This window comes from Podarcis tiliguerta (assembly GCF_965153285.1).
Source record: "Podarcis tiliguerta genome assembly, chromosome: Z".
Taxonomy (NCBI): Eukaryota; Metazoa; Chordata; class Lepidosauria; order Squamata; family Lacertidae; genus Podarcis; species Podarcis tiliguerta.
The window spans coordinates 25,758,154-25,785,798 of record NC_139553.1 but is presented as its reverse complement, the minus strand read 5'-3'; the positions used below and the strand labels follow the sequence as shown (position 1 = coordinate 25,785,798).

The 27,645-nt window shown below is 43.8% G+C and overlaps 1 protein-coding gene across 1 annotated transcript; it reads left to right on the top strand.

The window, feature by feature from the left end:
- Positions 1 to 2,648: 2,648 nt before the first annotated feature.
- On the top strand, positions 2,649 to 27,607 carry VSIG1 (V-set and immunoglobulin domain containing 1). The gene is made up of 9 exons (XM_083422786.1): positions 2,649 to 2,798; positions 6,569 to 6,683; positions 9,452 to 9,612; positions 13,679 to 13,777; positions 18,383 to 18,581; positions 20,350 to 20,511; positions 22,606 to 22,725; positions 23,516 to 23,654; positions 25,088 to 27,607. Exons 2-9 carry the CDS (start codon positions 6,593 to 6,595, stop codon positions 25,278 to 25,280), a joined length of 1,164 nt encoding a protein of 387 aa, XP_083278912.1. The 5' UTR covers positions 2,649 to 2,798; positions 6,569 to 6,592; the 3' UTR covers positions 25,281 to 27,607.
- Positions 27,608 to 27,645: the final 38 nt, after the last annotated feature.

Here is a 27,645-nt window from a genome sequence, read left to right as displayed (position 1 = left end):
CCCTCCTTCAGGAAAAGCCCCCAAGAGCCGCGCAGCCTTTAAAGAGTGCGCAGCTCAAAGCGGGGTCGGGGAGCAGCGCGAAGGCGTCTCTCGCCTTCCCGCTGCCCCCCATCCTCTGGGGCTGGCGATGGGGGAAGGGCGTTGCTATCGCTGAAGCCAAGGAGACTGCATTCGCCCCATAGGACGCACACACATTTCCCCTTCATTTTTGGAGGGGAAGAAGTGCGTCCTATAGGGCAAAAAATACGTTACATCCTAAAATCAAATCAGAATCAAAGTGAAATCTAATCAGATGGCAACCCACAAATGAGGGATGGGGGTCTTAAATGCTCACCCAGCCTAACTGTTTATACTGATCTTATATGAGCCTGTGAGAAAAGTTGGGGGGCCACCTTCATGCAAGTTCTTATAAGGAGAGAGGGGGAGTCAGACTGGACCCCAGCCAAAGGCCTGGTGGAACAGTTCTGTCTTGCAGGCCCTGCGGAAAGATGTCAGATCCCGCAGGGCCATGGTCTCTTGTGACAGAGCGTTCCACCAGGCTGGGGCCACAGCCAAAAAGGCCTTGGTCCTGGGTGAGGCCAGTCTAATCTCCTTGAGGCCCAGGACCTCCAAGATGTTATTATTTGCAACCGTAAGGTCCTCCGTGGGGCATACCAGGAGAGGCAGTCCTGTAGGTACAAGGGTCCTAGGCTGCATTGGGCAAAAGAATCCTGCACTGTGGGTGGTTGAACTAACTGACCTTGGATCTCTTTCTCAGCCTGAAAAACCTTACGGGGTTTTTCAGGTTTGTCCCTTCTATAATTCTGTGACACTTCTATGATACTTCTACACACATCTGCTGAGCAATTCCTGTTTTGGCCGTAAGATGGACATGTTTCTGAGTAAATGTTAAGCTATTAAGTATGGATTTCATGCTTAATAGCGGAACATTTGCTCAGAATTTGATCATTTTATTTATATCATTTATAACTCTTGCTTCCTTCAAGGACTTCAATGTCAGCATACATGGTTTCTCTCCCACCCCATTTTACTTTCACAACAACAACCCCGTAAGGTTTTTCAGGCTGAGAAAGAGATCCAAGGTCAGTTAGTGAGTTTCATGGCTTAAGTAGGTATTGAACCTAGAACTTATTGTTTTAACCACTGCACCACACACGGGCTCTCAGTAACAGAACCTTATCACATATTTGTGAGAACAATAACACTTGGGTCACATCCACACTGTACATTTAAAGCACAAGGCTTCCCACAGACAATGCCAGGAATGGTGGTTTACCCCACCAGCACCTTTAAACAACTTCTCGAGGTTTCCTTGGGGAAATTTATGTGAGGAAGGTGAGAAGCACTGGAATGAGGTGGGCAACTCCCATGCCCTCGTCTCTTGTCACCACCTATTCTGTACCTGTGCTCTTTGGCTCAAGTGCTTTTTAACTGGGAGTTCAATTCTCCAACAATGAACCTTACACACATTTGCAAGTGGGCCCTTATCTAAAGATAGGAAGGAAAATGGGAAGGGCCAGGACAACAGAAACTCCTGTTAGCAGACTCTGAGTCAGTCTTGACTATGCTGAAAGGCCCATTCATATGTAACTCCTACTCATGGGTCGCAGACAAATAACTATTTCACATTTCACTTCCAAAAGAAGACATAATTCCACACCAACACACTCCCCAAGGGATATATATATATATAATTCTCTTTCTTTCTTTCTTTCTTTCTTTCCATATGTGGTGTGGGTGGGTGCATGCAATTTGTTCCTTCTTACTGCAGTCAAGGGCTATGTACTCTGTTCACTGGTCCTTAAACTAGCTGACAGGTAAGTTTTAATGTTGCACAACAGAGAAATCCAATGCAACAGCTGCAACTGAGGAAACTATTAATTCCCTTGGGCAACCACATTCCACGGGCAAAAAAACTTTCACCAACAGAACAATTGTACCAATACTTAGCTCTACATGGGTTGCAACCTTTTATTATAATGATGATGGGGAAGATATATGCTAAATGTCATATTGGAATGTAAAATATATTCAGTTTCATGTTTGTTTGTGGTGCATAGGATATAGATAAATGCTTGCAGGAGAGTGGAGCAAAGGGAAGAACCTGTGTGCCCCAAACAGTACTAGAGTTCCTGTTCCAGGCTGGCTGGAGTCCTGAGCAGAAATACTCCTGAGTAGACACACTACACCTGTTTGCCATTTGCCATTCTTAAAAAAGAAGCTTTGCTGAGTCAGAAAAAAGCAACCTGTTTGTCACAGTGACCCATGAGAAGCCTTTGTAAAGCCCAGAGCAGAGCTTTGCTCTCCAGCAGCTGCTGCACACCAGCCTTTGAATCCTGCCGCTCATCCTTGTTAGCAAACTCAAGTGATAAGCGCTGAATGAAACAGGCCCAAAGCAAGGCTATCTGATAAACACTGGAGCATCTGTGTGCTTGGAGGAACTGTGACGTTTGCAAACTATACTCTGCCCTTGTTTCATAATCAACTTTTGCGGATGAACACTTTTAGCATGTCACAATTGTTCCATAGATATGTATTGTCAGGGTCAGTTTATTTAGTCTACAAACCATGAAATAGAGTACTGCGCAAGGTTATCAAGAAGAAGAAGAAAAACACTATACGTAAGAACAAAAAAAGAGTGCAGCATCCTGTTCACTTAAGGGACAAACAGACGCTGAGTGAAATCCACAAGCCAAACTGCAGCACAACTGCACTCGTGGCTCCCGTGGTTTCTTTCCAGCCTCTGGTCCTCAGAAGCACCCCTCATGCGATAGTGGAGACAGACCGTATTCATCAGGGTTAGTAACCACTGGCTATTTCTTTCTTTCTTTCTTTCTTTCTTTCTTTCTTTCTTTCTTTCTTTATGGCTGCTCTTCACCCTAGGGTCCCAGGGAGGGTTATGGCATTAAAAGCAGTATTAAAAAATAACTTAAAACAAGTTATCCGCCATAAATTTATCTAATCCTCTTTTAATGCCTCCCCCCTGTATTATTAGCGTTGAGTCTGCCATTAGAACTAAAAGATAATATTTATGTGGGGTATGTATTGTTTTTGTAAGTAACTTCAAGACATTGTGGGAAGTAACAACGGAACAAGTGAATTAATTTGTTAAGGTGGCTGCAAACACATGCTGCAACTGGCTTGTCTGTGAAATGCCATGGGTTGAACCCAATTAAGTTCAACTCAGAACAGACCTAATTGAAATGAGTGGACTGAATAGTCATGCCTAACAATTTCCATGGGCCTACTCTGATTAGAACTAGCAGTGTCTGGATGTGGATTAAGGGCCTTAGTTTTCTCCTGGGTGAGAGTGCCCATGCTTTTCTACTTCTACAGAAGGCTCACTGTATTTGCATTTAGTGTATAAATGTAGGTGACTAAGTACTGGCCTTTTCCTCCGTTTGTTTGGTGTTGACTCATGTGTTAACATGCACTGCCTGGTACTGAAGCTAATTTTCCAGCCTATCTTGAGATAGTGTTTCCATGCCACCAGCTGCATATTCTCAAATGTGTATTGCAGGCACCAGCTAATGTTCCTTGTTAATGCCTTGCACTAGCAGCTGGAGAAGAAAGCCTTGGCTGGTAGAGAGTCAGTTTCAGAAAATAATGATTTGGGTCTGTTGATGACGCAGCATTATTTCAAGAGAGACCTAGGGTATGGAAGGTGGGCAACGTATTCTATTCATTAGGCAGACCTCATAACTTCTGTTTGGCTGAGGGTTCTGAGGCAAATATCAGCTCCTTTCCAACCTTAATTCCTTCCTTCCCGCCAACTCTATGAAGACCAGAAAACCAGGGTAGAGATTTTACTGCATAATCCTAACCAAACCTACTCAGAGCTAGCTTCTATTGAATAGAGAGGCATTGAATTCTGTGGAAGTGGTGTTTAGACTGCAGCCTTAATGTTTGAATTCACTAAGCTAAAAGCAAAACTATTACATAGAAACAAATGTATCATATTTTCATGTTTTACAGTAAATTTATGTATTCTCCTTTATAAGCATGAATGGAGAAACTTCATTCTTAGATTATTGGCAAAGAAGATAATGAGCAATGATTTAACTTGGGCTGCAGCCTGCAAACTTAACAGATAGTAAGCTTCACTGAACTTAGTGGGACTTACATAGTTATGTACAGGAGTGTGCAATTGGCACAATATATTTTGGCACCTGAGACGAACCACAAAATAGCATGCCCTCCAAGTGTCCCAATTTTCCAGGGACAGGAATTACAGAAACCATCTTGGTTTCTGATTTGACCCTAGAATGTCCCTGTTTTTCTTTTTCTTTCCCTCCATGTTTCAGAAAACAATTTAAAGTGGCATGGGGGGAGGAGGCGTATGTGTGTAGATACTGAAAATAAAATGCCTGCACTAAATAAAGGAAATCGTGACGCTGACATTTACTGAGAAGTAAGTCGCACTGAGTTCAATAGGATTTATTCTCTGTATGTTCCTGATCATTCTCAATTTCTGTTGTTGTTGGTGTTGTTCCTACTAGTAGTATATCTCACTTTTTCCCTGGCAGGGATTCAAGGCAGCTTATAGCTAAAATTTTAATTTCATTCCGTTTGTCTGTGGAAGGTGTTGTACACAATCCATTACCTCACACATTTTTTCCTCTACAACAATCCTGTGAGGTAGGCCAGGCGGAGAGCTTTTAATCGGCTCAAGGTGACAGAAGTATATCAGAAGCTTCCTGACGTAGAATAGGATGTTCCTATTTTAATTGGAGAAATGTTGGAGGGTGTGAAATGGCATCTCCCCGCTAGAGAGGAAGGGACGAGTGAAGCTCTACATCCTGAAGAATGAAATCCACCTTACCTGGCTATTTATTTCTCCCTCAGAGTTCTCCATCTGACATTCCTCTCTCTCCCCCCCCATGCCCCCATCCATTTGGGTCCTCAAACATTCTAACTCCAGGGCCCACTTGAAAGGGCTGAAAATTATTAGACCACAAAACAGCAGTGCAGGGGCAGAGCCAGTTACAAAATGTTGGAAGATGTTTGGTATAACCTGATCTCAATTACTAGACTGGATAGGTCGTCCCCCCCCCCCCATTTGTTTGCTTTTCAAGGAATAGGTAGTGGCGAGACACAAAGCTCTGCTCAGACATAACTGTAAATCATGGTTTTAGTACTGCATCAGCCGCAGAGAACATCAGAACTGATGGCTAAATGTTGTCCTCTAGGCCTCTATTTCTGATCCTTGGGAATCTCTGCAGACTTTGTCTGCTCCCCACTCACACCATCTTTCCCCAGACCATAACCCTCACTGGCTTTGTTTCCCACAGTGCTTGAGAATGTCTGTTCCTGGCTGGAATATGTCCTTAAAATCTGATCTCTTGCTTGCCTGATAGGGGAATAGGAGGCCAGCATGAAAACTAGCCTACTATTCAATGGTAAAATTTGTATGAATTGTTCTGCCAGTCTTTACCTCTGGCTCCCAGAAAGTTGCCCAGAAGGGGATTTGGCTTTCTGGCTGAAAAAAGGTTCTGCATCTACACAACTCTTGGATTGTTGGTATTAAACAGCAATCCCTGGTTCAGGTGAAATGTCAAACTGCCGTTAACTCAAATGAAAGGCTAAAGCTCCACCTTCTGGCCATACGTGAGGATAGGAGGATGCAAATTTGAGAGGATGGTAGGCTCATTCACATACTGCTAGCCCATGGTTTGGGGTTACATCAGCCAGCAGCTATATCGATCTGGGGTTCAGGGGTCTAGAAAGGGGTGGTTGTTACCATCTGGACTAAATAAACAAGGTACCCTTGTTTTGATAGTATATGATCATAGTAGAATTATCAGCCATGTTGGCCATCTGTAATGAATAGCTTTCACCAAAAACCGCCTTAATTATGTTTTCTTTGTAAAAAAGAAAACCCCAGCCAAAATACATAGTATCTAAAGACTGGGAAATGAAACTCTGGGGTGGGGGGCAGAATGTATTTCCCCTGGGCCAGACTTACTGGTTTTGCACTGTCTGTTTGTGTCTTTTCAATTATGCTCCCCCAAATTATTTTAATACATTATGGATGTTTTCCAGTGAATTTGAGACCTCTGGGGTCCAAATTAGGCAAAAGGTATAGCTCCAAACTGTATATTATGTGGGTTTGTTTTGTTTTTGTTTTTTTGCTATTTTATACATAACTAAGGTTGGGTGTTTTTATTTCCCAATGAGAGCCTAGCTCATTTATTCACTCCAGATGGTAATGACCACCCTTCTTGGCCCATAGACTGTTTCTTCTGTTGGAATCTGTGTAATCAGTTAGAAGCTTGCATCTCAAGTGAAATGCAACTAAAATTCTGTACAGTAGCCACAGAAATGGTTTCTCATCATGAATAATGATGGTAAAATCTCGCCCTGTGTGCACTACAGAATTGTTGGGTTTATTATTAACACATATCCCAACAGCACACACCCAATGAAATGATTTCAGCTAAACAAATCATACAGCTAGCTGCCCTGAGAACAGTCTTATGAATCTGATAAAGTTGAAAAACAAAAAAGTTTTATTGACTTACCAATACCTCTACCTGATAAAATGAAACTTGGAGCATGTTTTTTTAAGTCCTCAGTTGGGATTTGCTGTTCCATGCAGCAGCATCTGCGTCGCTTTCTCTCTGGGCCTGTGAAGACACCAGCAACCATGTTGAAGATACTTGTAATTCTAGCAGCAATCGCAGGTAAGACTCATGCAATATAGCAGTTGAAATTAAACAAGAATGAAAGGGCTTATCTTTTCTGGACTGTGCTCAACACAGGCAATATATATTTTGGGATAGAGCTAAAGCAAAAATAATTTTTCCACAGCTTAAAGACTTCTTATACATTGATAACTGTGTGATTTTTTTTCTAAACTGTTGAAAAGTATCTCTAAAACTCGGAGATTACTAATTCAGAGGGTGTTGGAGTACGTGGGAGTAAGATCCATTTAATGCAGTGGGATTTGTGAGTAGGGACGGAGAGATCTGTAGTTTCAGTTCTCAGTTTCTAATTTTTCTAATCTTAAATGCAGTTTTCCACATATTACAGCAATTTGACCATTACGTCAAATTTGACCACTAAGTCACATTTTACAGCAATTTGATATTTTTTAAGGGGCTTGTGAAAATTCACCAGGACTTTAGTGTGAATTTCTTCATACAGTATATAGATATTTTTATATGCAGTTTTGATTAATGTACACAATTTCCACCAAACATTCATTTATGTATATTATTTCCACCAATTTCTTCATTTTTGCGCATAATTTCCTCTAATATATGCAGTTTTGTAAGCATGTTTGGTTGGGGGAACTGCACTGCAAAATTCAGGTGTTAATTTTGAAGGATCACTGTGTTTCAGTTTGCATTTGAAAGTGTGTATTTGATAATCCTGGCCTGCTGAATTGAATTCCTCCTCCATCCCTATTTCTGAGTTAATACACATGGAAGACTGAACTACCTAATTACTAACCTATAATCTGGATCCAGAGAACCTGTACTGTATGTCTCATAGAAAACTGAGTTTCAAAAGTAGTTCATGAAACGACACCAGTCAATTGTTATAAGGTGAAATATTTATACTAGGCTGGCACAAGCTCTCATGAATGCCCATGCCTTTTTAGACTTAAATTTAATGCGGGTGGCGCTGTGGGTTAAACCACAGAGCCTAAGTCTTGCCGATCAGAAGGTCAGAGGTTCGAATCCCTGCGACGGGGTGAGCTCCCGTTGCTCGGTCCCTTCTCCTGCCAACCTAGCAGTTCGAAAGCGCGTCAAAGTGCAAGTAGATAAATAGTTACCGCTCTGGCGGTAAGGTAAACGGCATTTCCGTGTGCTGCTCTGGTTTGCCAGAAGCGGCTTAGTCATGCTGGCCACATGACCCAGAAGCTGTACGCCGGCTCCATGGCCAATAAAGCGAGATGAGCGCCGCCACCCCAGAGTCGGTCACGACTGGACCTAGTGGTCAGGGGTCCCTTTATCTTTATACTGTGGGTTATATCCAACTAAGGCCTCATCAACACTTCTGTTTGCTGCTTTTCTCTAGGAACATCTGCAGTATTGTGCTAAATGGCAATAGGGTTTTCTGCAGAACGCCGATTTCGCACAAAAGTGTGGGTTTTCTGGGGCAAAGTGGCATGGCAAAGGCAAAACCACTCAGATCTGTGCCCGTGGAAAGTGACTATAATAAATAAACAATATAAAATGCTTAGCCAAAATCAAGTCCCTTTCATTTGTGAACAATAAGTATCCTCCAGACCTGGAGGGATTTTATTCTATCTTCTATTTATATATGCCAGTGTTCTTTAGATTCAGATTGGGTGGAAATCAGTTTCAAATTCCATATGGCCTTCTTGCACCTAGTCTGCCAAAATGGCACCACCTCAAAACATAATAAAAATGCACAGTATAATACAAAGCAGAAAAACGCCCAATGTAAATCTTCTGGAAGAGTAGCTATATTGCAGCAAAAAGAACAAAGTTCTTATAAAAAGACTAACAAACTTATTCTTGTAATGCCATAATAAAATGGTTAGTCTTTAATTGTTAGTCACAAGGCTCTTTGTTCCAACATAAAATAACTGCGGAAGACGAGTCTTGCATACTACCAAAGCAACGGAGTTAGGAATCCGCAGCCTGATGGACTTCCAAAAGCTACCCCAAGAAGCCATGCTTTAACTTGATGGGGCAAATAAAAAGAGCCAAGCATTCAAAGGATTCAAGGGACATGGGTGGCGCTGTGGGTTAAACCACAGAGCCTAAGACCTGCCGATCAGAAGGTTGGCGGTTTGAATCCCTGTGACGGGGTGAGCTCCCGTTGCTTGGTCCCAGCTCCTGCCAACCTAGCAGTTCGAAAGCACGTCAAAGTGCAAGTAGATAAATAGGTACCGCTCTGGCGGGAAGGTAAACGGCATTTCCGTGCGCTGCTCTGGTTCGCCAGAAGCGGCTTAGTCATGCTGGCCACATGACCCGGAAGCTGTACACTGGCTCCCTCGGCCAATAAAGCGAGATGAGCACCGCAACCCCAGAGTCGACCACGACTGGACCTAATGATCGGGGGTCCCTTTACCTTTTACCTTAAGCATTCAAAGCTGCTTTAAACTGAGTCAGGCCTAGCTCATTTCATCGTTTACATTGACTGGCAGCAGCTCTCCAGGGTTTCAGACTGGGGAAACTCCCCAACCTTTCTGGAGGTGTCAGGAGTTGAATCTAGGACTTTCTGCATGCAGAACAGGTTCCCTTCCCCTGAGGTACAGCCCTGCTCCAACCTTTCTAGAGAGCAGGGCATTCTATAAAGTTGATGCTACAGCCGAAAAGCCCCTACCCACATGTAGCACTTCACTTGGCAAACCTGGATAGGGCCTTTGATCATGGTGCAACGGAGGGAACATATAGGAACATATGGGAACAGTGTATTACTTCCTTGGCTTCTCACAGCCTTTGATTGACCTGCTTGGCCTTGCTTTCCACAGGACCTGTGAGCTGTGTGATTGTGACAATGCCACAAACTGCTGTGAACACAACCGTTGGTGCAAATGTCACTCTTCTTTGCACATACAGAACAGAGATGTCGATATCTGGTTTGTTCATTCAGTGGACCTTCTACAATCAGAATTCGAAGAACCGTCCAATAGTAAGAAGCTTTAAGAAATATATCTATATAGCCATGTATTTAGTTATGTATCGCCTGCTACCAATAGCTTTGAATGCCAATTGCTGTTTTTGATGTAGTTTTAAGTTATTCTAAGGAAGGCCCAAATATTTCTTTAGAAATCGTTTTAACCTCACAGTAGTGGAGTTGTGCCCCTTACTGGGAGGGAGAGTGGGCAGGGCAAGGTGACATGGAGTTCAATGTGGTGCAAACACACTGGCAGGGACACCATATGGCTCCACTGGTGCTTTTGCACAATACAAACCTCCCAACTATCTCCCTCCCACCAGTGCGCAGCAGCAGCTCTGCTACCAGGAGGTCAGCTAAGTGCTGGCACCCTCCTGTCACTTCTGACCACCAGAGGATAAGATCAAACTGCTCTACTCAATAATTAAGTTTCCCTGGAAGTGGGTACATCCTTGGGACAGCAGGAGGAGACATAAACTTCGAACAGGGATTAAGCCTTTAACCGTCTTGAACAAAACCCCTATTTTTCTTCATCCTGGCAGCCACAAGGTGAAGGAAGCATTTCACATGCGACCAGTAGTAGCCATTGGGGTGGAACGGGGTGGGGTGGGGATAGGCATTGCTTATGTGGCCTCCCAACCTGGGTTGCTCTGGTAACCAAGAGGGAGAAGGGTGGGGCAGCAGGGAAGGTGGGGTGGTGCAGGCCCACATCACGCTGACCTTCCCTCCCTTTTCCTCTCGGTTACTAGGATCAACCTCTGTGCTAGGAAGCCAGGGTAAACAGCTCTGCCCCACCCTGCTTGCTCTCCCATGTGACACAGCAGCAAATCTTGGTTCACACCAGGGAGCTCCTTCCATATGTCATTTTACATGCCTTTTTTTTTTTTAATTCCACCCTTAAATATAAGGTAAAGGTAAAGGTACCCCTGCCCGTACAGGACAGTCTTGCCAGACTCTAGGGTTGTGCGCTCATCTCACTCTATAGGCTGGGAGCCAGCGCTGTCCGGAGACACTTCCGGGTCACGTGGCCAGCGTGATAAGCTGCATCTGGCGAGCCAGCGCAGCACACGGAACGCCGTTTACCTTCCCGCTGGTAAGCGGTCCCTATTTATCTACTTGCACCCGGGGGTGCTTTCGAACTGCTAGGTTGGCAGGCGCTGGGACCGAGCAACGGGAGCGCACCCCACCGCGGGGATTCGAACCGCCGACCTTTCGATCGGCAAGTCCTAGGCGCTGAGGCTTTAACCCACAGCGCCACCCGCGTCCCTACCCTTAAATATACCCTTAAATAAAATACTTGAAGCTGCTCTGACTTGAGGGCAGTGGCTGCAAACTTGTTGGATTGGGGAATGGTCCTATTGGCTACTTCCCTGTATCTCACTTTACTGGCTACTGATTCTTATCACATTCTGGTTGCAATCCTGCACACACTTCCCTGGAAGTAAACCCCATTGAACTCAGAGGTGCTCATTTCTCAGAAGACATGCCTAGGATTGTGCGGTTATTTTACCAACCAAAGAATTCCATATGCTAGTCCAAGGCAGCCACTCATCTCCCTCGTGCTCTCCTATGCCTTCAGGTTGTGTACTTCCATTCAAAGAGCAACAGGGTCTGTTCAACCCAATATACAACCCAATATTTTAATATGATCACCCTGTGAGCACTGCCTGATCACTTTTGCCATGGTCCGCCACAGAATCAGGCCAGACACAGAAAACAATACTCTGGAAGACTTTGAATCTGTGCACAGGGACTCATGGCATTGTGAACCAGGGGCAGGATCTTCTGATGTCATGGGATGGAGCCCCATATGCAAAACTCTGATAGGCAAGGGGTCAGGAGATGGAACTACAGATGCCCACAAATATGGTGAAAAAACAGGGTAGGAGAATAGGATTGTTGTGGTGTCATTTGGTGGGATTCCTGTCTCTTATTTTCCACTGGAAATAATGGAACAACCATTATTGGGTTGTGGAGGGGAACAACCTATTTGATGCAAGATTTTCTCTTTCAAAATGCTGAGTGTGTTTTGCAATAGCATTTTAAAATAATTCTGCTATGAAATGCCAAGGCTAACATCCAAAGGTTGTAATATGATTTAAACTTGCTCTCCTGAGGTTTAGATGGAAGGGCTTCAGCTCAGAGGTTGAGTAGGTATGTTGCATGCAGGAAGTTCCAAGTTCAATCCCAGGCAACTCCAGGGAGAGCTAGTTAAAACAACAACCCTGGTTCGAGTCCTGAATAGCGGCTTCCAGTCAGCCTAGACAACAATGAGTTAGAATCTCCATAGAGAGCGAGAAGGTAATAGGTTAGATCAGTGGTTCCCAAAGTAGGATTGGGATTACCTGGGTGCTGGGATTACCTGGCAGGACACTAAGAGCCAAGGGGGTGATAGGAACGTGGGCCCCTATGTGCACATTGATCACGTATTTATGACCAGGCTAGAACCTAGTACAAAACCCCTCTCTCGTTTTGTATTTAAATTTTACTGTTATTATCTCTTTCAAAGCTATTTACTTTGGTAATGTTTGTTTGTACCGTATTTTTCACCCCATAGGACGCACCATGTTTTTTTGGGGGGGGAAATAAAGAAAAAAAATTAATTCCCCCCCCAGGTGCTTGTGGGGCAGGCAGCGGGGAGAAGCGCTCTTCTCCCCGCCGCCCGCCTTCAGATCAGGTCCGGGGACAGGGGGAAGATGCGCTGCGCCTCCCCGCTGTCCCCGGAGCTTGTGGGGCAGGCAGCGGGGAGAAGCCCTCTTCTCCCCGCCGCCCGCCTTCAGATCAGGTCCAGGGACAGGGGGATGACGCGCTGCACCTCCCAGCTGTCCCCGGAACTTGTGGGGCAGGCAGCAGGGAGAAGCGCTCTTCTCCCCGCTGTCAGCCTCCAAAGCGGGATGGTGGCGTTCCGCCTCCCTCTGTCCCCCGACCTTGTGGGGCTGGCGCTGGGGCTCTCCAGGCTTCAGCGAAAGCCTGCATTCGCCCCATAGGACGCACACACATTTCCCCTTCATTTTTGGAGGGGGAAAAGTGCGTCCTATAGGGCGAAAAATACGGTATTTATGCTTCTGAAATGTCACAAGTAACAAAATAGCCGATTATTGACAATAGCTACTGATTTTCTTATAAATTAGCTACTGTACATCTGCGCTAGGTGATGTTTGTATATGTTTGTTAAGTAGTTATATATAACTATTTTGCTATAATTTCCTTCACCCTTAAGCTTTCATGAGTAAAAATGCCTAAAAATATTTTTCATGCAGTATTCTTTGCTGTGCATTCTTTTTTCAACTACAATATTATATCAGAGTATATATTTATTTGTGTGTGCATCAATCACACACACACACTTGTGCCTGTAAGTTAGTTTTCCTGGGGAACTACAGCTATTAAAAAGTGTATTTTTTAGAAACCTGAATATAGCTTATGTTGATGCTGACATCTTCAAATGGTATAGCTACAATTCAATGTTTATTGACCATGCCATGAAAATATTTAATTAAAAAGGAATGTAATGTGAATGTATTAATTTAATTGAACACTTAATTTCTCCTTTATGACTATTACTGCTACTGTGTTGAATTTTTATTGTGTTATTATCTTTCTTAGTGAGTCATGCAAACCACTATTCTGAATAATGCTTCTTGTAGGGTAGGGGCATTGTTGATGATCTTATGGAACCAGGATGGTGGTGGCCCCAAAAGTATGGGAAGCACTGAGCTAGATGGACCAATAGCCTGACTTGGCATAAGGAGCTTCATATGTTCCTCTGCAATACTATAATCCCGCTGTGAACCATGACATCATACCTGTAACCTCCCTAATTTAGATGGCATATTATGAAACCTTTCTTTCCAACATGATTGATTACTTCCTTTGGGAGAAGATACCAGGTTAAGCTAGCAAGCTTCCATGTCTATCTGATGCTTTAGAAATTATGAATGCCTTCATACTTGGACTTGTCCCCTCCCTCTTAATGATAATCAAACACACAGAGGAAGGGCTGTAGGTCAGTAGGCAAAGCATCGGCTTTGCATTCAAAAAGTCACAACTCATCTCTCAGCCCATTTCTGCTCAAATGCAGCTTTCCCCGTGCCACCTTATTGATGAAAAGACCATCGATCATTGTCAAATGATGGTGTACCTAACAGATGCACGGGGAAGGTGTAGCTGGCTTAATAAGGTAAGGCAAACCTCTTCTTCTACAGCATCTCAAGTCCGTCTTTGGATATGCACCTCTTCAAGTTCTCTCCATCACTTTCTGCTGTTTGCTTCTTGCATCCACATAATCCCTGCTCTTAGTTCATCCACCCATCATCCATGACATCATCCCCTTGGTCTTTTGCAATTGTAGCATCTCCATACTAACACTGCTTTGTTCCATCAGCCTGAGTCGCCTCTTGCCACCGATTCTGCATATGTCCATTTTAACCGCGTCCTTTTCCACTATATTTGTAACTTTTGATCTCTGTCATATCTAGTTATTAGTTTTCCTATATTTGAATGATATTACTAAAACTGCATGCTCCGTGGCATGTTGTGTTGTTCTTAAGCTGTTCATGTTTCTCTGTGTCATGGTCCAGTTTTCTGCTCCATAACACATGAGAGGTAATATGCACGTATTTAAACTTTAGCTTTCTAAGGAAATGTTCTTATTTTTCATTATGAAACTGAGTTTTCCAAAGGCTGTTCATTATAACATATTACTTTGATATCTAGCATTGTTATTTATGTTCTTCTATATCCTATTTGCAGGTTTCTGGAGTTAGGTTTTCTCAAATATAAGCTCTAACCTTCTTCCTCACACAGTCTTAAGATTGCATTTCAGGATTAATCTTCATTTTGTCGCAGCAAGTCCTCATGTGACAGAATCAAATTTCCCCAGTTGATTAGTTCAGTTGGGATTTGAATATTAAAGTACCTAATTCCAGAACAATCTGCAGTCAAGGACTCAGCTATCCTTTGAATTTCGCACTTCTCCAAATTTTGTGATGTGGTTCGGCAACCAAGCAATATGTACAAAAATGTGTATTTTGGGGCAACTGGGTATATAAATGCATATATTAGTGAAAATTACGAACAAGCATGCATTCAGGGGAACTGCTTGCAAAAATGTGTATATTAGAGAAAATGTCATTAAAATGCTGGTGATTTCTCCTTATGATTTTTTGGGGGGGAGGAGGTGGGGAGTGAACTACTGCAGAAATGTAGAAAACTGAATTTAAGACTGAGAAACTGAAATTGACAGATTTGGCAGATGCTACAAAGGGAAATAATCCAAACTCACTTCTATATCTTTTAATCATCTAATCCAAGAGAGGCAGTAGATGTTCTGAACTGGTCCCTGGCTATGGTGGAGAACGAAGAATCTCAATCCAGAAAAGATGGGGCACTGTTGGTGGGTGGTTAACAAAACACTGTTAGTGGGTGGGTTCTTTTGTTTCGTTTTGTTGGTAGGTGGTTCATCTGTACAGTTTTGTGGTGTTCAACTTGCCATTGATGGAATTGCACACCTCCTAAAGAGGTAGGCTCATAGCTTGGGGATGCTCTTGGATCCAGAATTGTCACTTGAACATCAGGTGTCCTTGGTAGCAAAGAGTGTCTTTTTTCAGCTTCAGGATATCCATCAACTATGACCAAGTTTGGACAGATATAACCTTGCAATAGTTATCCATCTTCTAATAACCATGATGGATGTATAGGTGATGGACCATGCAAGCAGGAGGTCAGTAGTCCCAATGGTCCAACCAGACAGGAAGTTTAGGCAAAGCGGGATCAGCACATTGGAGAAGGCTTTACGAGTGGGTTTTGTGACCATAGCTAGTGATCCTGCAGCTGAGGCAGAACATACGAGTTCTCTCAACAGTGTCCTGGTGCAAGTGTCAAATTTTATAGCTTGGGCCTCACCCCTCACCCCTGGATGGATAATTAAAGGGCTAGTGCCTTCTTCTGTAGCTACTGGTTTCTTCTAGAATCCTGTGTCCCTCCTGTTCTTGTTGGATTATAGCTCCCATCATCCCTGACCACTGCTGCCTGTAGCTGAAAGGTCAAACAACATCTGGAGGGTCACATGTTCTCCGCCCTTGTTCAAAGCCATAGTGATGTCTTCTCATGGCTTCCCTGATCCTTCAAGGAATCTGTGGAGCAATCATAATAGATAATAACAGAGGTAGCTCTTTGGGTTTCAGGGCAGGTTATGATGACCATGGTTCTACCAGGGAAGACCAAGGAATGGATTTGTCTCCTTAGAAGTGCCATCAGTGTAGGACTCTACTGCTAAGGATTTCTGGTCTGTTTGGCTTACTGCAATTTATTATGTTTAGGGCTGCCCTTGGTTATATTACCCCCATATGTGGTATTTGTTTGTAATCTCTTGTTTATTTATATTTAATACCTTCAGCTGAAACTTAATGATGTTGTGCATTGCTGCTTTGGGGTGTATATTTATGTGCACAAGGGATTCATAGGTAATGCATGTGCAGCTGACCCACTGGACCTGCTTCTTCTCTTTCCTGTTGCAACCCATTTGTTCATCTATCTCTGGCTTGGATGGAGGGCCAGAGAGGGAGCAGTAGATGCTTGCTACTCCTCTACCTGGCATGCAGACAGTTGGTAGAAAAGATGATTAGGAGGAGCAGGTGAATGCTGAGGTAGACTTATTGTACCTGGAGGTGCCAAGGGACCTCCAAAGTTTACATCAGGCATAGTGTGGATCGGGGTTGTGGACTGTGGCTACAGGAGCTGCCATGGTGAGCTCCTGAACTTTGACATTACCAGTACACTTCTCTTTGCAGGAGAGGTTGGCTGCTAGGCATGACAGCTATACCCTACCTCCATGTTAGAGGCAGTTAGTCTCTGATTACCAGTTGCTGGGTATCACCGTGTTGTAGTTAGGTTCTGTTTGAGGGCTCCCCCTGGACATCTGGTTGGCCACCATGAGAACAGAGTGCTGGACCGGATGAGCCCTTGTTCTGATCCAGCAGGCTCTTTTTATATTGTTTTTGTACAGAGGAAATACATACTTACAGTGGAAATGCATTCCGTATATCTCTCAGGAAAGAGTAGAGTTGCTGGCAGAATTAGCTGATGGTCAGATTTTGACCATGTTGAGTTCTCTGTGTAGGAGTCAAGCCTTTATATTATCTCTTTATTGATAACTTTTCTGTGAATCTCTCTCCCAGAAATTTGGTATTGTTTTGCTTTTAAGGAATGCGTTCTCTTTTATCACTGAGAGGCAAGGTGAGGTGACCATCTCATGAGGCAGAAGGCACAAGAGCAGCAGATCCCATTGTAGATCTTGATCTCCCCCTTCCCCTTGTTCCTGATGTAGATCTTCCCTCATTCTTTCTTCCCTGTCAGGGTGGTGGCACTATTTTGTGGTTCACCTCAGGTGCCAAGATGTCTTGGGCTGGCCCTGCTGAGAGGGTCGCAAAAAAACTTCTGGCCTCAGTGCAGATCAGGAGAGAGTTTTCTGCTGGCTTCTTGAAAGGGGGAAAAAAACGTATTTGCATTTTAATTGTACTTTTAAAAAGTGTTGTATCTTTTCTTTTTGCACTGAATATTAATTGATCTGAGGCCATAATAAACAATTCTTCTTCCAGGAGTGAAAGCCTTTGGTTTTAGAAGAAAACAAGGCCTTTGGTGGCCAACTACCCTAAAATTGTTCACATAGTTTCATTTCAGCTAGGGCTTTTCCAGATTACCCCGTTTAGTGAGCATTTGCCCTGATTGGCTTGCCCAAATCTTATGCAGAGGTAAGATTATATATGGTCTTTACTGAGGATTTGTTCAGAATTGTTTGTAAGTAGGTTATATGACAATGAGCATTTGTGCTGATTTGATTTTCGTTCACCCCACACATTTCAGTGCATTTCCCCATCAATTTCCAAACTGCAACACACACACTTAAAAATATTGTGAGTGTGCTAGAGTGACAAAGCTTTTTAATCTACTTTAAATGCTCACATCTAAAAGTTTTGGTGTGAGATTGAATCATTCCTGCAGAGTGACATTCTGGGGTCACCCTTATACCATTTTCTAGTCCCCTGTGACTTTTAAATCTTTCCATTTCACTCCTTTTAGTTGGGAAGGAGATGCAATGTTGCATAGAACAGCCCCAAGCTTTCAGTTGTGTGACCCTTTTTTTTTGGGGGGGGGTGTTCCTGATTGCAGTAACCAACATCCCTTGGTAGTTTTAGGGTGCAGCCTGTTTTCAGTCAACGGCAGTGTCTAGATAGCATTGATGATAAGCAATAGTCAATCCAGCATTCATTTGCATGAGTGTTTCTTTGAATACAATCAAGCTGACCTGTAAAGTAAATAGAATGATTTTGCTGCTGGGTGACAGGGATTGATAGTTTATTTACTTAAACTAGTAGAAATTATTGGTGCATTTTGCTGGCAGCAGAGAGGCAGAAAACTCACTTTATTTTTCATGACGTTTTGCAAAGCAGCTATACTGATCAATGTGACATTGGCAATTGGCAACTCGATGCCAGAATTATGGAAAAGTCCTGTGTCAATGACACAGCTCAGCAACAAAAGCTCAACAACTTTTGCGTCCTGAGTTTCACTTTTTGAAATATGGGAACCCTAAAATATGTGCTGTGATCATGTGGAACTCAAAAACATGACTCTAGTTTTCTCTGTTGACTTGAATTTACAACTGTTTTACTTTATTGAAAGATAACAGGGAGATACTGGAACTAAGTATTTTTTAAAAAACAGAAAATACAAATGTCTTATTTCATTACTATGACTGTGATTGACTTTAAATTTTGTGCTACAGATTTATTATCGGCAGGGATCCATTTCGAATTCTTATGGACAGTTTCATGGTCGCATTCGAGCCGCCACTGGACTAGGAAATGCATCAATAACCATCTTAAACATGCAGGCATCGGATTCTGGTATTTATACCTGTGAAGTTTTCAACCCTGAAAACCTAAATACCCAAGATGAAAAAACAATGTCTGTCAGCGTACTAGGTATTTATTTATTTCTTCTTCTTCTATGTACCATCCCTGTTGATTTCGTACACTATGTTGAATTTCAGACTCAGCGTTAACAGATCCTAACTGGAAAACTCCTGATCAGGGCTCCAGCCAGTTGTTCCCTGGCATTCCAGTCCCCTGGTTTTCATGTTTCTTTTTCAGCTGATATATAGCATTCCAGGTCTATAGCACGTCTAGTGTTTGTTGAACTATTTTGGAGGCAGGGACAGGTGAGTTCCTCCTATGGTTGCTCAAAGAAAGATGCTTAATTCTGGTTAATGCATGTGTTACGTTAAACCACAAGAGGGCACTGTTTGGATAGCAACCTAGCCAGCACTTGCTTGTAATCTTTGCTTTGTGTAAGTTAACTTTACCCTTAAAAGCTGAGCCATTTTGTTTGCTGCTCTCTCCCAGCAATATGTCTGTCACTTTCTCTCTCTTATCTCTATGTATTCTGTAAATAGCTCCTGCATGAGTAAAGCCTTTGAACTCCAGAAATTTTAAGTCCTTATTCCAATAAAATTCATCCAAACTGCAAGGTCTGCTAACACCTTGTAGTTCTGCATACCTTGGGATTTTACCAAGCATGTTGTTACCTCTCACTTATTTTTCAATTGCCTTGTTTTGGCTCCATGTCTGTTGTAATGAACTGAAACTGAAACCTGTGGCCCTGCAGATGTTGCTGAACGACAACTCCCAGCACCCCTGCATTGGCCATGCTAGCTGAGACTGATGGAAGCTGAATTAAATCCTGGGGGGCCACATTATTTTCTAGGCAATCTTTTGACTGCAAGAGGCACAGTCAACATGTTAGAACAACATGGTTCTAATGGGTGACCATGGCTCTTTCGCATGCATCTTCCCTCCCCCCTGAATTTTTAAAACCTGCTCTGCTGACTCTTGATTGTTACTACACTGTCAGTTTTATGTGAGTCTTTTTAAGTGTTTTTACTGGGTGACTTTCATCTTAAGCGGCTTTGGATATTTTTTTACAGAGAAGTGCCTTATCATTATTGTTATATATTCTTACAAAGGAACTCAGTTCTCTTGAGTGCCAGCCATTATGTTAGGCAAAACAGCACCACCTATATGGGGAAGACATGTCAGCTGACTTGAAGGAACAAAGGTTTGCAGGAATAATATAAAAATCTTTAGCGACCCCCCCCAAAAAAAAACCCATCCTAAAAGGTGGTGGTGATAGTAGCCCCCTGAAGCAGTGGAGGGTGGTTTCTCAGGGCAAATGGGGCACTGCCCCACCAATGTCAGTCTTAGCTAACCCTGGGCATCTTCTTCATTACAGCCACTCAGTCTCAGTGTTGCTCTTGCAGAACCCATCAAGGAGGAAGATGGGGACAAAACTAGACTTAGTTGGCCCTGCTTGTCACTGGCTCTGGCTCCTCCTATTGCTTGGGCTTCCTGCCTCCTGCCCTACTAGCTCCATATATGCCAATAAATCTATTTTACTGTACAAGGGCTAAAGTAGTTTTTTTTGGGGGGAATACTGTTATATACATATATATGTTATATATATATTTAAAAGTCCTGTGTTTTTCTTTCATATTGCTGAGTTAATTTATTTTAATCCTAAATGTTTTGGTGATGTAAAACTTATAAAACAGCTGATAAGTGATTTATTTTTTAAAAATAAAGTTTTACTTCTCGCCCATTGTTCTAGAATAACTGGGACAGGGCGTATTTATAATGATGCCATAGATTTCAGGGAGAACTTCACTGATCTGCCTTTTCTGCTGTTGTTTTCTAGTCCCCCCCTCCAAGCCTCACTGCAGCTTTGTTCAAGATAAGGAGGCTGAAATTGGCCACGCCATCACCCTTTTCTGCTTTTCTGAAACGGGGATGCCTGATCCTATATACCTCTGGCACAGAGTATCAGGAGATTCAGCCGTACAAGTGACAGGGAACTACAGTAAGTAATATCTGTGTATTGAGTTATGTTGGCAGGACTGGCCCTCTTAACTTGGTTGTGCAGCAGTGCCTGCAAAGCAACAGCAACAGTTTCCATTGAGATCTGGCATGCACTGTAATATATTGCGCTATTTTAGAGAGATCTCACTGCAAGCTGGTGCCACTGCTGGTGCCACTTCACCACCAGTGGCAGAGCCTCTGGGCCTTCCGCTGCCTGAGGTGACTGCCTCACCCTGCCTTAGGGGTGGGCTGGCTCTGAGCAGCAGAAATGGGGGAACTGTAGCCTCCAGATGTTGTAGGATTTCAGCTGCCATCATTGGGTCATGCTAGGCAGGGTTGATTTGGGCTAGAGTCCAAGCACATCTGGAGGGCCATATATTCCCCATCCCTGATTTAGGCAATATGCAAAGCCTGATGTGGTGGCTTAAAGAGGACACCTGAAAAATACTGGTGGTTGCCCAAACTCTTGAGTAGCAAGAAGCTTTGGGCTATCTGGGATGAATAAAGAGGGTGGCGCTGCGGTCTAAACCACTGAGCCTAGGGCTTGCCAATTGGAAGGTTGGCCGTTCGAATTCCCGCAATGGGGTGAGCTCCCATTGCTCGGTCCCAGCTCCTGCCTGCTTAGCAGTTTGAAAGTACTTAGTGCAAGTATATAAATAGGTACTGCCCCAGTGGGAAGGTAAACGGCATTTCCATGCGCTGCTCTGGTTTTGCCAGAAGCAGCTTAGTCATGCTGGCCACATGACCTGGAAAAACTGTCTGCAAACAAATGCTGGCTCCCTCGGCCAGTAAAGCGAGATGAGCACCGCAACCCCAGAGTCGTTCACGACTTGACTTAACTTTACCTTTACCTTTATTCTACACTGAAAGTAACCCTGATGATAGGGTTACCTTTACTTTTATTCTACACTGAAAGTAACCCTGATGATAGTCAGTGTCCAGCCTTTTCTTGAAAACCTCAGCAGAAGGGACAGCTGGTCACCCCTTTATGCAGAAGAGTCCCACTATTCACCTGCTTCAACATCTAGGAACTCTTGCTTAACATTTTACCTTCCTGAAGTTGAAGCCCACAAAATATTGTCCAGTGCCCCATTCACAAGGGAAAGTGCTGCTCCTTCTCTTCTAAATAACAAATCTTTAAATCCCTTTGGCAAGCATGGAAACTTTAAAAACTGCCTCTAAACAAGAACATTCCAGTGTGGTAGAGAGGGTCCTTCCTCTTATGCAATCTGTCATAGGATACTGAGTCAGTCCTGTTGGCCAGCCTAGGTTAGTGTTGCCTACACTGACCGGCAGTGGGTCTCTAGGATTTCAGACAGAGGATAATTCCCTGCCCCACCTGGAGGTGCTGGGGATTGAACAAGTGCCCTTATGCATACAGTGCAGGTGCTCTACCACTGAGCTACAGCCCTTATGAGACACCTGACATGAATAGGGTGGCCACCCACAGTTCACCCCAAAAGGAAGAAAACCAAAAAGAAGAAGAGAGGGCACTGGTTTGCATAGGATGTGCACATGCTGATTTATATGCATAGATGCAAATTTAGAAAGAACGGCTGTAATATAAAAACAAAACAAAACATCTCCCTCTAGTGGGCAAAACTGTACTGCAGTTCCTTTCATGCCTCCTCTGTCTGTTGTCCAGAAGCGAACTCCCAGTAGGCCACTGCCTGGGCCCCTCATGCTCTCCCTTCTTAGGGACTGGACAACCATCCAAACAAAGAGTTCAGTCCTGCATGGTTCTTCTTCACCAACAAATTCCCTGCAGACCCTTTTCTCCTAACCCACAGCCCTTGCTGATTTTGACAGGTGGGCAGGACCACTCACCTGTCAGTCACTGGATGTCATCAGGACATCAGTGGATTGACAGGCAGCTGACCCCACCTTGAACTTACTTTTCCCACTTCTTCCCTTTCCTTTGTGCATAATGCCTCTTGTACACCTGAGGTTGTGCAGCTGAGGGCAGGGACCTTCTTATTAATGATTTTTGTAAGCTGCTCTAGCAGTCTTTTTGACTGAAGGGGGTGGGGGTGGGAATGTATAAATGTGTTAGGTAAACAAATTAAACCTCAGCTTCTCTCTCATTTTGTTACAGTTCCTCAAAGTGGTCGCTTGGTAATAGGAAACCTGACAGAGTTTGAAGAAGGCTACTACCGTTGCACAGCTATTAACTCTCTTGGAAACAGCACCTGCCAAATCGACCTCACTACAAAACGTGAGTTTGCTATAGTTAAGTCAACCTTTTCATTCTTTATATTTGGAATAGCTATTCAATGAAATTCCCAAATATTAGCTGCTCCAGGATGTCTGGGGCTGGCACAAGACCTGAGCTGAGCAAGTGCTTTGCATAGTTTCAAGAACAACAGAACAGACACAGGAAAAGACACATTTAAAAGATGTGGTGCTACAGCCAGGGATGGCAAACTCAGGCATCTGCCAAGAATGCACATCCCACTGACAAAAGCCTCCTGAACCTGCTGCACTGAACAGGCAGGCTTGCTGAGGGCGGGAGGGGGCCGTGGATGGTTGCCCAGGGGCCCTCCAAAACCTTGAGCTGCCACTGGTGACACTGTTTCTCTCTGCTGAGCTGCTGAAAGAACATCAATTGCTGCTGACCTGAAAGGAAATGTGGAGTCGGAATCATTTCCAGCTTTTGTTAACCTACTCAAAACGTTCAGCTGCCAAAGAATAATAATAAAAAGGAACCGTCCCAACACCAACAACATTCCAGGCTGTGTTCCAGCTAGCTAGTCATAAACAGCAGGGAAGGTTAAATATGTTCTCCTAACCTTCCTGTTGAGAGGCCAGTGCCAGAAGGTGGTGAGGTGGGGCATCTGCTGGGGTCCCAAGATCAGCAATGGGCCTACTGCCCCAATGGCACCACCTTTCTCGCTTTGCAGGGAGCACACCTGAAGAAGGCGAGTGTCGGCTTCTCAGTGTGCATTGGTTCTAATCTGTCAAGTTCATTCCATATATTAAATGAGTTGGCTTCCCTATTCTTTCAGATTCAGAAGGTGGCATTATTGTTGGAGCATTAATTGCAGCAATTCTGGCAGCTGCTCTGATTGGTGTAATTGTTTGGGTTGTAGCCTCAAAGGAGAAAGAAAAGAAGAAAAAAGAGAAAGCTGCAATCAGTGAAATGCAGTAAGTTGGGCATGGGGAACCTCAGCTTTGGGGGCTCAGCTTTGCAGCTCTCCAGGTTTCTCTGTCTGGCCCTTGTGGCTCCCCACTGGCCACGCTCCATTCCCACTGGCTCCGCTCCATGCTCTGCTCCAGTTCTTTTCCCTGGCTGAAATATTTATTTGAACTGTAGTAATGGTTCCTGCTTGCAGATATGTGTGTGTACAGAAACCTGACATATTTGTGGTTGGAATGAAGCCCACTATACAAAGGTTCAAAAAGAGTCATAACAACTGCTCCACCCACTTTTATTCTGGCCCCACCCACCACTGGCACACAACTCCCCTGGAACATTGCTCATGAGGGAATGTGTCCCTCAGGCTGGAAAGGGTTCCTCACACCTGCTGTAAAAAAAGGTAAAGGTAAAAGACCCCTGGATGGTTAAGTCCAGTCAAAGGCGACTATGGGGTTGCGGCGCTCATCTTACTTCATGACGAGGGAGCCAGCGTTTGTCCACAGACAGCTTTCTGGGTCATGTGGCCAGCACTAAACCGCTTCTGGTGCAACGGAACACCATGATGGAAGCCAGAGCGCACAGAAATGCCGTTTACCTTCCCACCGCAGCAGAACCTATTTATCTACTTGCCCTGGCATCCTTCGAACTGCTAGGTTTGCAGAAGATGGGACAGAACAACAGGAGCAAACTCCGTGGATTCCAATCAGCGAGCCCAAGAGGCTCAGTGGTTTAGACCACAGTGCCACCCGCTGTAGTTGCTGCCTGCATGGGGTAGGTAGGGCATTGCTCTAAGTTTGCTTCAGACATGATGGGCTATATCCGCCGTCTGTCTGCTAGAACAAGGGCTCTTCTGCGAATAGACAGGTGAGTTCTAATGCTGTGCAACAGAGAAATCCAGCACAACAGCAACAGCTGGGCTAGCAGAAACTTATTGTACAACAGGTGGCTGGTGACTTTATTGCACAATAGGCTTTGCAATCAGCTTTTGCATTCTGTTGCACTACAACATTCTGCTGAAGCAAAACATTTCGCTTGCAGTATACACCAAGGTACTATAACTTAGCACTGTGTTGGACACAACCCTATAATTCTGTCTTCTTATAGCCATTGTAGCTGTGCAGCTTGTTGAGTTGTTATCTTCAAAACCATGAGCCATCTGAAAAATGTGATGGGGTTGGGGAATAAAGGAAAAGGGAGAACTATTCCTAGAGACACCTGTGCTTTAATTGATTTGGCTACTGCTTCTAATACTACTATTATTTATTTAATTTCTATACTGCCCTATACCCAAAGGTCTCAGGGCAGTTCACATAAAATATCAAATACATAAAATCATAACAAAACCAACAACCAAATAAAAAAAACCCCCAAACGTACTACAACCTTCTCTGTTTTGCATGAAGTTTCTGAATACTAATGCTCTTACTTTGTTGTCTTGCAGGACTGTGGCTCATAAAGAACCACTGAATGTTGCCTACACTGCTGTGCCCAGCCAAGAAAGTGCCCCAGTGGCAGCTGTTCCACCAAGCAAAGAATCCAATGAGACCAGTGAATACAGCACCCCAGAAGAGCCTGAGGTTGCTGCCATGCCTGAGAATGCGACACAAGAAATGGAGCGCCAACCAGTTGCCTAAATTTTCATCACAACGTTAAGGAAACCCAACAGCAACTTGTCCAGAAACAAATTTATAAAAAGCACAACCATTTTAACCACTTCCCCCAGTGCAGCAAGGGCTTCTACATGCAGGTCCCCTTTTGGATCAGGGCCTACATGCACAAAAGGCTGCTCAGCGTGTGACTCCCTTGGCTGTATGTGAACATCCAGGACCCAGGACCATGCATGGCAGCTTTGTCCCCTGGCCTGGGCCTGCATGCACACTGCTGCACAGTATCTATCTCACCTCCCCACCCCCTTCTCCTTCAGCAGGTTAGCAGTACTGGTCATCTTTTCAACTGGTATGTAGGTTTCAGAATTGGAGCACAGGTCTCTAAGGAGTTAGAGACCCCATGCTTTCAAACAGCTAAAGAAAAGCAGGTACTATTCCTTTAGCACACGTATTGCAAACATTGCACCTATGCTCTTGAGGTCTTGCCTTGGTACCCACAAAACCTCTGACCTCTCCCCTTCACTGTCTTCTTGGTTATGAGGTGGTCAGGGTGGCCACCTTTCCCCCCTCCCCTTGGAAAAGTACACAGAGCTGAAGGAGGATGTTGGAAGAGCAGCCCTCTTCTACACTCCTTCAATCATCTCTATAGTACTTTCCAGGCTCAGATTAATTCTACTGAAGTGCCCAGAGTCTGGAGCCCATAGTACACACTTAAAAATCCAAGTGTACCCATGGCTTAAGGTTGGCAACCCCTACTTTTAAGATATATGTAAAAATCATATTTTTAAGCACTTACAATGCTGTGCCGATACATTATTCTTTTGCATTTTCCTTATTAAATGGGATGAGATGTTTTAGGTTCTAAAACAACTGTAGCTCTTCCACTGCTCACAGCTTAAGTTATTACTTAGAATAACTCTATCTGCCAAACTACATTTTTCATCCTACATAATAACTGCACTTACTATGGGGATGATCAAAAGCAGCTTGCATCCAGCTCTGTCTTGCAATGGGCCTTCTCAGTCCCAACTTTCCTAAAAGCAGCTCATTGAGCCTCCTCTTCCAATCAGAGGGAACTTAAGAAACATCTTCCTATGCAACAGCTTCTCTGAGAAAAATATCCGCATGGACGAGTATTATAATGTATACTTCTGCAGGCAGTTCTCTCTTACTTTAAGAGTATATTGGAATACAGCATTTACACCCTGTGTACCCATGCATTCATGTATGTTTCTTTGTTCCCATTAAAAACTGCTAAGGTTTCATTTTGCATCATAGCTCTCAACCAAATATCCTTTAGAGCAAATGCTGGAGGACAATGAGGACTTGTTTCAAGTTAAGGGTATCTAAACTTAATGTCACCACTGAATTCGCCTGCATCAATCCCGCCCCAGTTTTATATCTACACTGCCCCTGCCAAGTGATGATAAATAGGCAAGGTAAAGATTGCTGGTTTCTAAATATTGGATAGAGTTTAACAAGGTGGAACATCTAGCTTGGGCTGTCTGATAAAATTACGGTGTTTAATTTGCACCCATGTAAACTTTTGAGGGACGCAGGTAGCACTGTGGGTTAAACCACAGAGCCTAGGACTTGCTGATCAGAAGGTCGGCGGTTCGAATCCCCGCGACGGGGTGAGCTCCCGTTGCTCAGTCCCTGCTCCTGCCCACCTAGCAGTTCGAAAGCACGTCAAAGTGCAAGTAGATAAATAGGTACCGCTCCGGCGGGAAGGTAAATGGCATTTCCATGTGCTGCTCTGGTTCGCCAGAAGCAGCTTAGTCATGCTGGCCACATGACCTGGAAGCTGTACGCCGGCTCCCTTGTCCAATAAAGCGAGATGAGCGACGCAACCCCAGAGTCGGTCACGACTGGACCTAATGGTCAGGGGTCCCTTTACCTTTTTAAAAAACTTTTAACATCTGTAGCTTCACTGGGATGCTTAATAGTCAAGATGACAGGATGTCTTTTTCCTTTTATAACATGAATATAATTTTTGGATGAAGTATTTAGCTGTTCAGTTTAATTTTCCTTCTGTCTTGTACTGCAGTCTCTATACTCAAACAAATCTGTATTTTTTCTGTTATTTGCTTTTATAGAATATATTTGTTACCAATGAGTAATACACATTTGCTCTCCCACTCAACTGTGATCAGTGATGTAGGGTTACTCTTTCTATCAGGGTCGTGGGTTTGAGCCCCATGTTGGGCAAAAGATTCCTCCATTGCAGAGGGTTGGACTAGATGACCCTTGGGGTCCCTTTCCAATTCTACATGTGTAACAGGATGAGGGGTGAGAAAACTACAGTGATTCTTTTGTTACTCCAAAACATAATAAACTTTTGTTGAAATCTACAACTCTACATTTCTTTTATAATGAAAGAAACACATCAGAC

Bases quoted from the DNA above. Each gene is read 5' to 3' on its own strand.
- VSIG1 (XM_083422786.1), top strand. From the start codon at position 6,593: ATGCAGCAGCATCTGCGTCGCTTTCTCTCTGGGCCTGTGAAGACACCA. The intron at 6,684-9,451 runs GTAAGACTCATG...TGCTTTCCACAG, and splicing joins AATTCTAGCAGCAATCGCAG to GACCTGTGAGCTGTGTGATT. The intron at 22,726-23,515 runs GTGAGTTTGCTA...CTATTCTTTCAG, and splicing joins AATCGACCTCACTACAAAAC to ATTCAGAAGGTGGCATTATT.